The 16,253-nt window shown below is 53.8% G+C and overlaps 1 protein-coding gene across 3 annotated transcripts in view; it reads left to right on the forward strand.

Moving 5' to 3' along the window:
* Positions 1 to 12,539: 12,539 nt before the first annotated feature.
* The window catches only part of UVSSA (UV stimulated scaffold protein A), a 33,219-nt gene continuing 29,505 nt past the window's right edge, over positions 12,540 to 16,253 (forward strand). The window contains exons 1-2 of one of the 3 annotated variants that reach the window (XM_075544581.1): positions 12,540 to 12,673; positions 15,410 to 15,514. In XM_075544581.1, the coding sequence (XP_075400696.1) occupies positions 15,417 to 15,514 (98 nt within the window). In that variant the 5' untranslated portion in view covers positions 12,540 to 12,673; positions 15,410 to 15,416. Of the gene's footprint in view, positions 12,674 to 12,718; positions 13,046 to 15,409; positions 15,515 to 16,253 lie in introns of those variants that run through there. The other 2 variants (XM_075544582.1, XR_012783496.1) reach the window with 2 other exon arrangements.

Below are 16,253 nucleotides of genomic sequence, written 5' to 3' on the forward strand. Positions count from 1 at the left end.
ACTGCACTTTAAGGAGCTGGAAAACTTGGTTATACATGAGTCTATACAGTAGGTTGTGGATACATTGGCTGAGCAGGTGTGGGAGGAAGGGGGGCAGCATCGCGAGATGGGTGCATGGACGGACAGACAGGTAGTTAGGCTAGATGACAGGTACGTAGGCAGGCAGATACATAGATCTGGCAGACGCTCTTCTAGCACTGATATTTACCTCTGCGCCGTGGTGGCGGTAAAATAATCTAACAACTGGTTTGCTGCCCTAATAACCATTTTTAAGTATAAAAAGTGATACACTGAGGGATCCTTGGTGGTGCTGTGGGTTAGTTAGGCTTTGGACTGCTAATTACAAAAAAAGATACACCAAAAGGTAGTTAATTATTTCATACAGTTAATACTTAAGAACAATGAAACAGGCACACAGAACTAGATTGTTATAAGAAAGTTTTAAAAGATTGGGAGGAATTCGATCTCAGGTTTCGGCACCACCAAAAACAAAAGATTACTGAAAAAATAGGAACTACCTAACCAAAAACTAATGAAATTGTTATTTAGTGTGTTAGGCTGGGTAGACCAGAGAAACACATTCATTGACACTCATAGATGTAAGAGAGAGCTTTACATCAAAGAGCAATTGCATTGGGAAACATCCAGATTCAGTCCCTAAGTCCCATATTCACCCCGATGTCCAATACTAGTCCTTGCATTCCTCTTCAGACTCACAGAGCCACTCACAGTGATGCCGAACACAGTGAGTGATCGCCGACCAGTGGGTGAAAAGTCTTTGGATCCAGTGGTGGTGGAAGCCTCTCAGCGCTGGCAGGGCTCTCCCTTTGGCTCCTCAATAGGAAGGTAAAGCAGATAGAGAGTGTGTCCCGCCTCCTGGGAGAAAGAGGAAGTTCCCAGAATCCTCATGAGAAGGCCAAGCCCACCAGGAGGCATCATTCGGCTGTGAGCTGATTGACAGATAGCCTCTACTCTTTTTTCAACTTGACATGAAATTATGCAACTACCAGAGACCGCTACTTGTCCAACTGACACCTTTACCCAACTCTTTAGTCATACGTAAGTTGTAAAACCAGGACAATAACAAAATCATATCTGTGCCTAACAGGATAAAACAAGAATGCATTCAACTCAAAATGTGCCGGCCTCAGTTAAACATAATGCTCTATAAGCGACAGAACAAAAAAAATTCTATACTTGACAATTCTGATTTTGTGAACGCCAGTACCATAATCCTATAAACATCCCCCCACCTATGAAAGTTTGTAAGCCAGCCACTTTGTGCCTTTATCCTCCCCATTTTGGGTCTCCAATATCTATACTGCCCACTTATATCAACCCAGTGCTCTGAGGAGGGAAGCCTGTTCTTTGCTGAGAAGAATCTTTATTCCAGTTGAAGCCTGGTGGGTTCGCAGCCATCAGCAAAGTCAAATCGGGACAGGCTGTCCATGAAGTCAGCAGCAATATGCACGGTCCGTCCTCTAGTCCTTGTGAACCAGACCCCTGGGTGTCAGGGGCCAGAGTCAACCCATCTCTCTACTGCTGCTTTCCCCTCACCTCCACAAGTGGATCCAGGTGGTCACCTAGCAAGCATTTCAGCTGCCACGGTCTCCCTTTAACATTCAGTCCTGGAGAGGAGGGTTCCTTCACAGCTCCAGACTTGTCATGCACAAACCACGAAAGGGCTCCTTTCTTTCTTCAGTCTGTCAACAGCGCCCTCAGCAAGTCGCCTCGAATCCAAGTGCCCTGGACACTCAAAGTACCAGGCGGGGCTTATCTTTTCAGAGCCGCCTTTGCTGCAACTACATCCGGGAGCCCTGGTGAGCAGTGCTTACACACTGGGCTGCTGACTGCAAGGTCGGCAGTTTGAAGCCACCAGTCGCTCCTAGGGAGGAAAAGGGGGCTTTCTATTCCCATAAAAAGTTACAGCCTCAGAATCTCATGGGGGCAGTTCTACCCTGACTTCCACATCAACTTGATGGCCATGGGGAAGCAACCATGTCCATGGTGATGGGGAAGCTGCCGGGATTAAGCTTATGTAAACATCCCAACCAGGCGCCTTGGGGAAATGACTCACTGGGTCTGGGGCTCAGGACTGACGTTTCTGGGGACAGTGAGACTCGGGGAACTTCAATTGGCATAACATAGTCAACAAAGGCTGTGCTTGGCACCCTATGTTGGTGAGTAGCCACTGAACCCTTCAAAGCTCGCCTCTCACTGCCATTGAGTCCATGCCGACTCACAGCCACCCCCAGGGGTTTCCAAGACTGTAACATGGGACAGGAGTAGAAAGCCCAGTTTTCCTCCCACGGAGCTACTGGTGGTTTTGTCAGCCAGCACTGAGACCAGGAGAACTAGATGGTGCCCGGCGACCACTACCAACTGCTCCCAAAAGGACCACACTGGAAAGTCCTCGACTGAGTGGATGGAAAATGTGGACCAAAAGTCAAACAATGAAAGAGACCAAGCCGACTGGTCGTATAGAGGTGGATGGAGCTCCCGAGGCTACAGCCCTTAGTCACCCTCAGGTCTGGAACGGAAGACATCCCCATGGCTCCGTTTCCAGGCAAACAATGGGCATGGCTGCAAGGGGAACAAGAATACATCACCCCTTTGCCATTGAGAGGACAGCACTGGCCACGGACAAAGTTCAGAAGGGTTAGGGAAGAAGCAAGACTGGCATCAGGGAGGCAGTGGGATGACAGGTGTCACGTTGAGGGGGTTACAAAGGAGAGGAAAACGGCGTGTGTGACCTGTTGGATGGAAAGTGACAATCTGCCCCCAAACCTTCATCCCATTCGTGATGAAAAGAGGAGATGTACACCCTCGGGAGCCCCCAAGAACAGTTCTACTCTGTCCTTTGGGATCCGCACTGACTTGATGACAGTGGGTTTATGACGTTGTCTTAGTCTGGGTACTTAAGAGAAACAAATCCACAGAAACTCATGTATACGAGAGAGTTTTATATAAAGAGTAAGTGCACATCAAGAAAACATCGCAACCCAGTGCTGCCCAAGCCCACAAGTCCACCATTAACCCAACACCAATCTACAAAGTCCTCCTCCATCTCACAAAACAGACGCAATGATGCCGACTGCAGGAGGAAAGCCGAGTCAGTGAACGTGTAAGCATCTCAGCGCTGGCAGGGGCCTCCACATGACTGCTCCAGCACCCAGGTCTGCATCAGGGTAGGTCCACATGGCTTCTCCTCAGGGATGTCTTGCAGGAAGTGAGTTTTGCCGACTGAAGCAGGGAACTGGCTAAGGCAGCTCCACCCTGGTCCAACCATCAGAAAGCAAGAGACCTGAGAACTAGAAAGGTGAGGCTCACAGAGCCATTTATCCCTCTTCCTTTCAATTAACCCCACCTGTGTTTGTCGGCCAGGTTGGCACAATCAACTAACTACCTCAGACGTGTTATACTATAACATATCATTGCTATTACATTAGTTTTAGGCAGTACATTATTTATAAAGCTACGTTTTAAATAAGAAATAATAGCTCCCTCCCCCTACCGCTTCCCCCCCCCCCATATTCCTGGTTTACAGCACTTGCTTCAAACCCACCAACGGCTCTTGAGAAGAAAGACGAGGCTGTCTGTATCTGTAAAGACGCACAGCCTCAGATCCTTGGACAGACCTCCAAGGACTCAGAGCGGCCTTCGTTAACTGGGCTTGGGTGTTTGTTTGGAAGGCTCTGCTTGTACCGGGTGCTGTTCGTTTTCCTTCCATCCTGTTTCTTGTACACGGTTGCTCTTCCCCACGACATTCCCATCCCTGCGAATCTTCTGGAAACACATCCATTCAGCTTTCATTTGTCTGAGAATACGGTTTGCTCTTCCTGAGATCTGGACTTCTCCTCGTGTCGTTCTAGTTCAACAGCGTCTTTGCTCTCGTGGTGTTAACGCATCAATGCATTGTCTGGTGAAGAGCTGCTTCTCCCAAGACACAGAAGGCGGGCTTCGTAACGCTGCACGCCACGTGTGGGGAACTAACACCGAGGGAAGTGGGATGCGGACTCTACTCCCTGACTATGACAGAGGGAATCTGGACCGCTGGTATTCCACGGCAGGAAAGCCTCCACTTTGGTAAGTCAGAAGTAAAGTCCAAGTACATTACCCTGTGTTAGAAATCATCCCCACAGATTCTCCCCTTACCAGTTATGCTGCCTTCAAGTGAGCACATGGTTGATTCTATAGAAATAGACATGAGCCTTTTCTCTCTCTTCCCACAGTGTCACACCACCCCCCTTTGTACCTTCCCCCAAATGCAGGTATTAGGTTTCCTCACCTGTGAGGACCTTAATGTAGATACCACCCACCTTGTGACGCATGTAACTACTGAGTATGCATGTCTTTTTTGGCGGGGGATGGGGGGCGGCTTGAACAATCAGAAGTTAATTTTCTCACTGTTTGAGAGGCTACAGGTCCAAATCCAAGATGTCTGCTCTAGGGGAAGATCGCCTCTTTCTGCCTGCTCTGGAAGAAGCTCCTTGTCTCTCTCAGCTTCCGTTCATTCCTGGGCAGTCTTCATGTGCTGTGGCATCTCTCCCGTCTCTTTGTTAGCTGGCTTACCTATTCTCTGTATAGCTCCAAGGAGTTTGGTGTAAGAGATCCCTTGTTATAATCCCCTCTAATTAAAATAACAAAGACAACCCTCTCCCACATGGGATTACAGCCATAGGCATAGAGGTTAGAATTTACAAGATATTTTTAGGGGGCGGGGAGGAACACAGTTCAATCCACCACAATGTCTATTTAGTTAAAATGACGGCAACAAAACTTTTCTTTATCATATTGACCCTCTGTGAAAACAGATGAAAGTTGCATGTGATGCTAGTCTAAGCTATAAAAGCACAGAGACTGCAGGTAGGTGACTATCTCTTTTTTATTTTTCTTGTCTATAAGTAGTACTTTAATATTTGTATAAATAGACCACAGTATTACCCAAAAAACCCTGCAAGAACAGAGCATGGAAAACCTATTCAAACCCGTGCACACAGTCTTCCTCTTGAGCTGCACCTGGCACTGGGCCCCGGCCTCTCCCTGGTGGGGTCAAGCGCTGTGGGGCAGGTAGGTCACTGTCTCAGTAAGCTAGAATTAGGAATTCTCTTCCTCTCAGCTTCTTCTTGGAAGTGGAAGTTGCTGAAATATGAAAACTCTAGGTAGAGGTTCTATGAGTCATTGATGACAGGTTCATTGTAGGTTTCTAAAGCAAATGAAATTGTTTGGGATATACCTGATTGACAAAGTAGGCAGCAACTTCCTTTGTACCCTTAGGCTTTTTGTTAATAGTTACATTGTAATTATTCTGTCTTCTTATTTAATCTGAATGCTGAGAAAAATAATCCAAGAAACTGGACTATCTGAGGAAAATCTGGCATCATGACTGAAGGAAGGTTTGTTAACAAGCTGCAACATGCAGATGAGAAAGTCTTGCTCACTGAAAATGAGGCTTGACGCACTTGCTCATGAAGATCCAGGGTTGCAGCCTTCAGTGTGGATGACAACTCAATGTAAAGAAGATCCAAATCCTCACAACTGGACCATCAGGTAACATCATGGTGAATGGAGAAAAGATTAAAGCTGCCAAGGATTTCATCTGGCTCGGATCCACCATCAGTGCTCATGGAAGCAGCAGTCAAGAGATCAAATGACGCATGGCATTGGGCAAATCTTGCTCGAGATCTCTTTGAAGTGTTGAAGAGCAAGGATGTCCTTTTGAGGACTAAGGTGTGACTGACCCACGCCATGGAATTCTCAGTTGCATCATATGCAGTGAAACCTGAACATGGACCAGAGAAAACCAAGAAGGATCCATGTACTTGAATGATGGTAGTGGCAAAAATATTGAAAGTACCAAAAACTGGTAGCAGAACAAACCAATCTGTTTTGGAAGAAGTACAGACAGAATGCTCCTTAGAAATAAGGATGGTGATAATTTGCTTCCTGTACTTTGGGCATGATATCGGGAGAGACCAGTCCCTGGAAAAGGACATCACACTTGGTAAAGTAGAACGTCAGTGAGAATGAGGACCACTCTCAAGACGGAGGAATGGACATAGCAGCTGCATCAATGGGCTCAGACATAACGACAACCGTGAGGCTGGCACCTGCCCGGGCAGTGCTGGGTCCTGCTGTACACGGGAGGAAGATGCACCAAGCTGGCCAGGGTTCTCGCTCACTTCTCCCGGTTCCACGTGGTCCATCAAGAGGAGCTGAGGGGAGCAAGCTACCATGAAATGTGTCTGACTCCTTCATTGTACTCCCTCTCCCATCTCTCCTATCCTCTGGGACTTCACTAGTCTTTACAGGCCACCGCCGCACGTTTGCGCCTTCTGGCCCTTCGGTCGTTGGAGGCTGGTCTCCTCTGACGATGATGTGCCTTGTTACCTCTGATTATTTGAAAGTGTTTTCTCGTTGCTACTGGTTGTACGCAATTGGTGTCCGGAGGGCGTTTGTGGGTGTCTCTGTGCTTCTGCTGGCTGGGGGGCAGCCTCTCTAGACAGCCCACTGGGTCCCTTCACAAAATTTTCTGGTTCACGGACTGATTCATCTTGCCGTTCTAATTTTACTCATTCATCTCACGCTGAACCAATGTGGAGCGCCCAGTGTCAGGAATCAACACAGAGATCCCTGTCTGCCGAGGAATGCGTTGCAGGTGTGAAGGAGGGGGGCAGGTAGAGAGAGGGAGATGGAGAGAAACACAATTGTACGCCTTTCCTGATACAAAGCAGTGAGCTCTGTGGGAGGAGTAGAAGAGGTATACAACATGGAGGCGGGGCACTTGATAAACAGGACTGGCCAGAAGTTTCCGGAGTCAGGGTTCGGGGTGAAATATTACAAAGGATCAGAGGAGGCAGAGGGAGCCAGGTGGGTACTGGGGAAAGAACCTTCCTGACAGGAGGGTTGGCTCCACAGAGACCATGGTGGCTTGGGTAAAGCAAGCCTGAGGGGTTGGGGAGGGAGAGGGAAGGGCAGGCCCAGGCAGCAGACAGAGCGGGGAATGGGTAAGGTATGGGGCCCTGCTCAGGAAGGACACCTTGTGGGCAACTATGAGCATTTTAGCTTTCAAGCTGGGGGTGGTGAGAGCCACTGGAGATTCTGATGTGGAAGAGTCACATGACGTGGCCCTAGAGCTTTCCTAGCGGTTTTATTGACACAAAATTCACCCATCACACCATTTACATATCAAACTACCATCAGGACATTTTCTTCCTTCTTGGGCTCATAATTTTCTGCTCCCTATTTCCCTGTCGCATCACCCTTGTTGTCTGGTGCCGTCCACTGGGTACTGGCCCACAGTGACCTGACGTACCACAGAAGGAAACACTGCCTGGTCCTGCGCCGTCCTCACAGTGGCTCCAATGTTTGCGCTTACAGCTGCAGACACCCTGTGTGCCAGTCTGGGTGGACCAGAGAAACAAATTCATGGAGATTCATATGTGAATAAGAAAGAGCTTTCTGTACAAGAGCAATTGAATATTGAGAAAACATCCCAGCCCAGTCCAGATCAAGTCTGGAAGACTGACATTAGCCCATATGTTCAATGCCAATCTGTAAAGTCCTCTTCAGACTCAGGAAACACATGCAATGACGCCGAATGCAGGAGGATCACAGGCCAGAGGGTGGGAAGTCTTGTGGATCTAGTGGCGCTTTAAGCATCTCAGTGCTCTCAGGGGCTCCACATGGCTCCTCCAGCTCCTACGGCTCTGGCTGCATCAGGATAGCTCCCTCAGGCATGTCTTACAGGGAGTGAGCCTGTGTCCCACCTCCAGCGAGCTATTTATCTCCTTACCGGCTCCAAACCAGGTCATCAAGCTGCAACCTGATATTCAGGCTAACCCCACCCCTTCACTCTTCATGCTCAAATTGACAACAGGTTATGTAACTACCACACCATGTCCATCCATCTCATCAAGGGCCTTCCTCTTTCTCACTACCCCTCCACTTTACCAAGCATGATGCCCAGGGACTGGTCTCTCCTGACTACATGTCCAAAGTATGTGAGACTACGTCTCACCATCCTTGCATCTGGCTGTACTTCTTCCAAGACAGACATGTCTGTTCTTTGGGTAGTCCACGGTACTTTCAATATTCTTGGCCAACAGCAGAGTTCAGATGCATCACGTTTTCTTTGGTCTTCCTTCTTCAACGTCCAACTTTCTCGCGCATATGAGGCCATTGAAACCACCTTGGCTCGGGTCAGGCGCACCTTTGTCCTCAAAGGTACATGCTTGCTCTTGAGCGCTCTAAAGAGGTCTGTGCAGCAGGCGGACCCAGTGCGACACGTCCTTTGCTCTCCCGACTGCTGCTTCCTGGAGCACTCGTTGTGGGTCCAAGCAAGATGAAGTTGTTCACCACTTCAGTCTTTTCTCCACTGATCACGATGCAACCCGGGTCGGGGCTGGACTATCTAGAGGAACAAAGCAGTGACGCCCACCTTTGTACAAGAAAGAATTTTATGTCAAGAAGCAACGTCACACCAAGGAGCCACAGCCCAGTCCAACTCAAGTCTGTAGGCCTGGTGCGAGCCCGGCCCTCCTACAGACTCACGCAGCTGCAGGCTGATGATGCAGAAGGGTGAAGCAAGGAGATCAAAGGTCCCTGGCAGCAGACTTGGTGTCCCAGTGAGGTCCCAGCAAGGAGGAAGGTGAGGGGACACGGAGAGGGAGGGCTCCCAGTGTCTCTCGGGCTCATAAAACCAAACTCACTGCCATCGAGTGATCGATGACTCACTGTGCCCCTGGCCCCGGTGGGTTTCCGAGACTGCGAAAAGCCAGTCTCTCCCAAGGAGCTGCTGGTGATTTCAAACTGCCAACCATGCAAATTGCAGTCCAACGTGTAACCACTCCACCAGCTGGGCTCCCAGGAGCGAGGCCTCAGCAGGATGCAGATGACCAGCCGTGTGGCTGGAAGCAGGTTTGATGGTGTGCTTCGAAGAGATAATGGGGAGAGAAAACAACAAAAACTGAGGCAAATGAATGGCTTCTCCTGGGCATGTGGCTACAAAGAGAAGCCAAACCACTACCACACCAGGCTGGTGAGACGGTGAAGACAAGGGCCTGTGAAAACAGAAGGAAAGGGGGCGGGTTTTTCTGCCGATGGGAACGATCGAGTAGCTGGGGGAAGATGGTCCTGTTGGAGGGAAAGAGCTGGCTGTTACCTTGAAGTCAAGGGTGTAGTCAAAGGTCCTGGCAGGGCAGAGGCAGGCAGCCTGGGAGAGGGCTGCCAAGTCAGGGGCACCTGGGCAAGGGTCTGGGAAGGTCTCTGCTCAGGAGGGGGGAAGCAGAGCCATCACTGGCTGAGAAGGGTGTGTGCTTCCTGCAGGCATGCAGGTGGCCAAGCAGGATGGGGTTTTGCCAAGAGAACTCCCTGAAAGAGCGACAGAGAGTAGCGGTCCTGATGAACTGTGAAAACAGTGCTGGGTCCGGGTACGGGAAGCAGATCTGGGAGGCTTGGCCAGTCAGTACAGTGGCGAAGGATCTGGCAGGGGCAGGCAGGCTGGTGCAGCTGGAGCGCTGTCCCGGGCCTTCCTTCCTGCAGACTCACAGCCACCGAGCCGATGCTGACCCATAGTGACCTCAAGGGACAGGGTAGAGCTACCCCTGTGGATTTCTGAGACTGTTGGCGTTCCAGGAGCAGAAAGCCTAGTCTTTCTCCCTCGGAGCGGCTAGTGGTTTTGAACTGCTGACTTGGCAGTTAGCAGCCCAGTGTGTAACCACCACCGACCAGGGTTCCTCCCTCTCTGTTGAGTAGCTTCGTCAATCTGTACTTTACAGACCACAGAGAAAAACTCACCCTTGGGCAGTGTGCTTGCGATGTTGCGCAAGCACCACGGAGGCGAATTCCAGAACATTCTCAGCATCCCCCAAGGAACCCCAGACCCTTTTGCAGACACTCTCCTCCGGCCCCCCTCCGGCAACCACTAATCTACTCTTTATCTCTGTGTCTTGGCCACGGACAGTGTGCATTCTCGCCGTCCCTCCAGCCTGGATTCCTCCCCTAAGAATAATATTTCTGGGGTCCATTTGTGTCGGGGCTTGTCGCAGGACTTCAGTCCATCTTAGGCACGGCTGAAAGATAGCCAAAGCCAAGGGTGGGCCACGTTGTGTTAGTCTGCTGATGAGCACCTGGTCAGTTCCCATCTTCTATCTGTTAATCAACAAGACGGCCGTGAGCGCATGTGTGCTTGTTTTCTGCGGACATGGTTTTCTCTGTTTCTCATTTGATGCTGACACCACACCAGGGGTTGGGACTCTTTCTTTCTGCCAAGGTCCATTTGGATGTTTTTTTTTTCATGGGCCATACTGGTCAGATCGTGAATGAGTCCCCCACCCCATCCTTTGATGGGATGGCCAGAATGGCTTCTCTTTGGTGAAGTGCGTGATGTGAGCTCGTCTTGAGATGATGAGGGCCTCATGCAGAGCCATGGTGGCACAGTGGGATCCACATTTGGGCTGGGACCCATAAGGTCAGCAGTTCGAAACCACCAGCCACTCTGTGGGAGAAAGATGAGGCTTTCTACTCGTTAGTCTCCGAAACCCACGGAGGCAGTTCTGTCATCTAGGGTCACCACGAGTCGGAACCAACCCCTCGATGGCAGTGAGTTTTGAGATCTGAACCTTGGGCCAGACATCCCCCATCCCTACTCTGGACGGTATCTGGTCTCTTCCTGAGCATTTGCTCTGTATCCAGCATGGCTGACCCCACCGTGAGCCCAGGGGTGTGTGGGTACAGGAGTGTGTGCGCACTGCAGGCTTTTCTCAGGAACCGGTAAGAAAACGCCAAGATGAAGGAGCTGGGGGAGCTGCTGAGGGAGAGGGGCAGCATGTGCTAAGGCCCTGAGGCTGGACCCGAGTGGGTGTGAGGATGGGGCTCAGCCAGGGCCCGTGGCTATGGGCAGGGAGGAGGTGTCACTTGGTTTGCTTTTGAGAGAATCTCTCAAGGGTGTGGCCCTCAGAGGCACGTGGGGTCGGTCTCTGAGACTTGGCTGGTGGAGAGGAGAGGCACAGACCACCTGGAGGTGCTGCAGGACCTGGCCCTGCACTGAGCACCTAGCAGGGAGTCTTGGGAGATGTGTTCTGGGAGCCCTGTGGGACTATGTGTGTCTATGTCTGGGGAACCAGGACAGACAAGCAGAATCAAGAGTCCTGTTTCCTTGGCAGGACTTCTGAAGTCTTCCACATGTGAGCTGGGGCATTCCCATCCAGCACCCCTGTGGGCTCAATGAAGCTAGCATGGGGTCCTGCTCCCCAGATGCAGGTGACTGGGGCTAGGGGAATCTCCAATTCTCACAGGGCCCTGAGAAACGATGCCTCCAGCCCCCCTGGGATCCAGCTGGGCTGCGGGTCGTGCATACAGAGAAGTAAGTCCTCACTGAGCTCGCATCTGCCCGAATCAAAGCAAAAACAAGACAATGGCAGCTGTGACAGCTGCAGCGCAAGGGTTCCAGGGGCAGGGCGGGGGAAGTCGTGGCGGTGGGTGGGTCCTGGTGGGGAAACCGGCTCTGAATACCTACCGCTTGCAAAGCCCTGGTGATGTAGCGGTTACACATTGGGCTGCTAACCCCAACCACCAGCCACTCCGCTAAAGAAAGATGGGGCTTTCTGCTCTTGCTAAACTAAGGTCCCTGAAGCTCACGGGGCAGTGCTTTCCTGTTCTATAAGCTCATTAACAGTCGGCATGGACTCGGGGGCAGAGTTTGGATTTGGAGTTTTATCCAGCCCAAGGGCAGGTGCCCGGCCAGGCAGTCGGCGTGGAGCCGAGATTCCAGCCGGGGGCCACCGTGCTGGGGGCAGGTGACGCGTCCCCCAGACGCTGTAGGTCTGAACCTGCCTCGTTCCCCCAGCAGCTCCTCCTGGCTGACCGCAATCCCCACGCTCCTGGGCCCGCGCCCAGGGTCACGCTCGGCCCCAGCTCCACGCACGGTTTGCCTGGCGCGGGAAGGCCAAGGGCGCCACGGCCCACGGGCGCCACCGTCCGGCCACACTGGGCCTCCTCTTTGCGGGCCTGCGTCTCCGCTCCCGATGGCGGCCTCTGCCCGGAACCTGGAGGTCAGACCCCACCCCCACCGACCCCACCGGTAGCCCGGCCGGAAGCGCGGGGCGAGAGGAATGGACCCCGAGGCTCCGCCCGGCCGCCCCGGTGCCCGGGGACCGCGAGCTTCCAGCGGTCGCGGCGGTGACACTGAAAGAGCAACCCACCCCTGGGCCTCCGTGTCCACGTCGGTGCGCGCAGACGAGGCCCCGCGGCGGCAGAGAGCTCGCCTCGCGCTCCTGTCCCCTTTAAGATAAGCTTGCTGCGCCCTCCCGCCTCCTTTTCCTCGCGCGCCTCCCCCGCCAACCTGGCCCGCCCCGCCCCGCCTCGTCGGGAGCGCGCCTGCGTCGCCGCGCCGACCCCAGCCCCACCCCCTCGTTCCCGCGCCGACGGGACAGGACGAGCCAATGGCTGCCGAGCTCTGGAGCACGTGACAGGAGGCGGGCAGGGAGCCGCCGGAAGGGGCGGGGCGCAGGCGGGATCCTGCGGCGAACTGTCGTAGGTGTGGCAACCGCTGGGCTGAGCCCTCGTCCGGGTTCCTCGGGCCAGTACCCGCAGTGCTCTCAGTCACGTGTAGGAACGGGGCGGGGCCTCTTCCGGAAGGGGCGGGGCTCCGGCGGGAGCGCCGCGGCCGGCGGTGAGTGTTGCCGGCGCCGTTTTGACAGGGCGAGGGTCCCCCTCGGCTCTGGCCCTCGGCTCACTGCGCGGACCCGGGGCGGGCGGCGGGAGCAGCGCGGGGGCGGAGGGCGGAGACTCGGGCGGCTCCTCCCCTCGGAGCTGCCCCTCCTTGGTCACTCGGGGTCCCCGCTGTTCCTGGGCGCCCCACAGACCCGGAGACTGGCGTGGAGAGGGGCTCCCGGAACCAGAGCGGTCACGGGCCGCGGGGACTTCCGCATGCTGGGGCCAAGCGAGGAGAGGGGTGCCCTTCCACTCGGGTGTCGCTAGGGTGGGTGCCACCCCTCTCCCCTGGGCCTCCTCCCGTACCAGACCACACAGAGAGCCCTCAGAGGTGTGTATGCTCGGTTTTTGTCACAACAGTAAGTGGTCACCACTGTATAGTCCAGGGTAGAACCGGGGAGTGACAGGGGGCTAAAACCAAACAAGAAAATTGTCATCAAGTAATTCTGGCTTCAAGCCACCCCAGAGGGCAGTATAGGAGCCCTGGTGGTGCAGTGGACGTGCGTTGGGCTGTGATCTCCGCGGCGGACAGTTCGAAACCACCAGCAGCCCTGCTGGAGACAGCTGAGAACAGTCGCAGTCTCCGAAAGCCCCAGGGGATCGCTGTCCCTTAACTAAGGGGCAGGAGGACAGAGCAGAACTGCCCTGGCGGTTTCCAAGATTGTAACTCTTTATGGAAGTAGAAAGCGCCAGCTTGGCCCGAGGAGAGACTGAAACAAAACAAAGCTCAACCGCCATCGAGTCGATTCCAGCCATCTTGACCCTACCAGACTCAGAACTGCCCCTGTGGGTCTGGAGGACACGGCCTCGTCTTCCTACCGAGTGGCTGGTAGAGTCCAACCGATTAGCCAGGACATCACCAGGGCTTCCCTTAAATGTAGTACAGGGTGGGGGGCGGGGTGTGTTCCAAAAGGATTGTGATTACGTGTTGGGCTAAACCCACTCGCCGCTCCTCCGGAGGAAGGTGAGGCTGTGGCTTTGCGCTCCTGTCAAGAGCCACCTTCAGAAACCCACCCAGTCCTGCAGGGTTGGCTGTGAGTCAGCATCGACTCCATACAGTGAGTGTTGGAAGTTAAGTTTGTGAAAATTTGGGGCGGGGATATTTTAATAAAAAACAATGTTTTCCGTCTGGAAACACTTTCATGCACGTTTGATGGGCGATCCTCTCTAGTAATGCCACCCAGTGTGGTCTATACCTTCCCTCCGTGTGTATGCGCACATGCACACACACACCGTCTCCCCAGGTGATGCCACTGCCTTCAGTATCTGCCCTCCTTTCTGTTTGGGGAGTGCTGTTTGATGAGATGACGCAGCGCTGGTGATATAGTGGTTATACTTTGTGGTGCAAACCACAAGGCCGGTAGTTTGAAACCACCAGCTGCTCAGAAGGAGAAAGACAGGGCTTTCAGCTCCCCGTAAAGAGTTACGGCCTTGGAAACCCACAGGGGCAGTTCTACCCTGGTCTATAGGGTCACTGGGAGTCAGAATCGACTGATGGCATGAGTTTGTTTTTCAATAAAGGAGACTTCAAAAAAGGAGGGGGACCAGGAGTCCCCTGGGGCCCCATGATCCCTGGTGGGTTTCCCTTCCACCCCAGGAAGCTCAGCTCTACAGCCTGTGTGTCCCTCCCCGACCCCATCACCCCAGCTCAGTTTCCATTTCCTCCTGGCCTCTTTTTCCCCTCGGTGCCATCCCTGCCCTGCACTGGTGCCCTGGTTCACCCTTGAGGCTTGTGCCCGCTCTTCACACGTGCCTTCTTCAGGTTCTTGTGAGACATTGCCCCTCCCCTTCAGGCTGCCCGGTGGACCACACAGTCAGATTCCTCTGGAGGGGAAACTCCATAACCGAACCCAGTAACCATCAAGTTGATGCCAACTCCTGGACAGGGTAGAACCGCCCCGTGGGTTTCCGAGACTCACTCTTTCAGAGTGGCTGGTGCTTTCCAATAGGTTACTGGTAGCTGGCAGCCCAGCCCTTCACCACCATGCCACCAGGCCCTCCTTCAGAAAAAGCTGGCTGCAATAGCATCAGCTGCTGTTCAGTCACAGCGCCCCTTACAGGACGGGTGAGACTGCCCCTGTGAGATTCTGAGCAAGCATCTTGATGGGGATGGTCTTGTCCTCCTCCACAGAGGGGCTGGTGGTTTTGAACCGCTCACCCTGAGGTGAGCAGCCCCGTGTGTACCGCTGTGCCAGGGTAGCCACGTGTTGGGGTTGTCATGGATTTTGTGAGAGGCCACCAATGGCTCCAACCTGTATCGACCCAGTGTCCAATGGAAGGGGACATGCCCGTTCCCGCGCCATCCTCCCAACTGTTGATGTGTTTGAACCCACAGTGGTGGCCATGGCGTCAGCCCGCCCTGTTAACCCATTAACATCCCTTCCTCTCACTGGCTGCATTGCCACATGGTGGTTGAGGACGGTTGTGTCCTCTTCTCTCTGCCTTCCCTAATGGCCACCCCAAGGGTCTGGGGTGGGGGTGGGGAGGGTGCTCTCAGAAAACCACCTTGTGCGTCTTTGTTGCTGGTGGGCAGGGGCCATCTCATGGTAGCAGTGGCCCGATCACCGCAGTAGCCTCGTGGCTCCTGGAGTGGCTGGCATAGGTGGCGTGGAGTACAGGTCTGTCACCTGTCCCTCCCATGGTGTTCCGTGGGGACCTGCGTCCTCACTGGAGGGGTGTCTCTGTGTCATTGTAGTCTAGACATGGACCAGAAGCTTGCCACGCTGGTGGAAGAGCTCACCACGTCCGGAGAACCCCAGCTGAACCCTGAGAAAGTAAAGGAGCTGAAGAAAATTTGCAAGTAGGTGGCAGAGCTTCTTCCTTCCCACAGATGGAGTGGCTCACTGGGTAGATGACGCCCTGGAGGGTGGGGCCTCCATGGGGTCTGCCCCTGCCCCTCCCCCCTGCCCCACATTCCAGTTACCCAGTCATCCCTCCAGTTACCATCCGAGTCCTTGGGAACAGCTGGAGGGGCACACACATTTCCAAGTTCTCATCCCCAGGCGGCAGGGGGGAGGACATGGGGACCTTGTGGTCACATCCCGTTGACTGGTTTCTGTGGCCCTGGTCAAGAGCACTTGAAGCCACCTCAGTAACTTGCCGGGCTTATGATTGTCCTGTGCTGGCCAAGGGGAGGGCACCCAGGGCTCCTTGTTCCTTGGCTCGGCAGGCCTTTGGACGTGAGTGCAAGGCCCTCCATGGGCAGTGCTGACTGACTCCGCTCTGCACCAGCGGAAGGGAGGGAGGCACCCTCCTCAGATGCTGGACTTGGGAGCTGAGGAGAGCTTAGGAGGGGGCCACTTCCATGAAGGGTCTCCACCGTAAGCTTGGAGCGGGCTGGTTGCTGCCTCAGAACAACCCCCACCATGGTTCCCCCGAGAGCCAGTCCCCTTCCCATTTGGCCCCTGGCTGCACCTAGCTGCCAGGGAGGCCAGTGGTGGGCTCCACTGGGGCATGTGCCCTAGGGTGAGTCGCTCTGGTCACCAGAGAAAGCCTGGGGCTAGTACGCCTTCAGGGTGTGTGCAGCTACCCAGTCTCTG

This window comes from Tenrec ecaudatus, chromosome 3 (assembly GCF_050624435.1).
Source record: "Tenrec ecaudatus isolate mTenEca1 chromosome 3, mTenEca1.hap1, whole genome shotgun sequence".
Taxonomy (NCBI): Eukaryota; Metazoa; Chordata; class Mammalia; order Afrosoricida; family Tenrecidae; genus Tenrec; species Tenrec ecaudatus.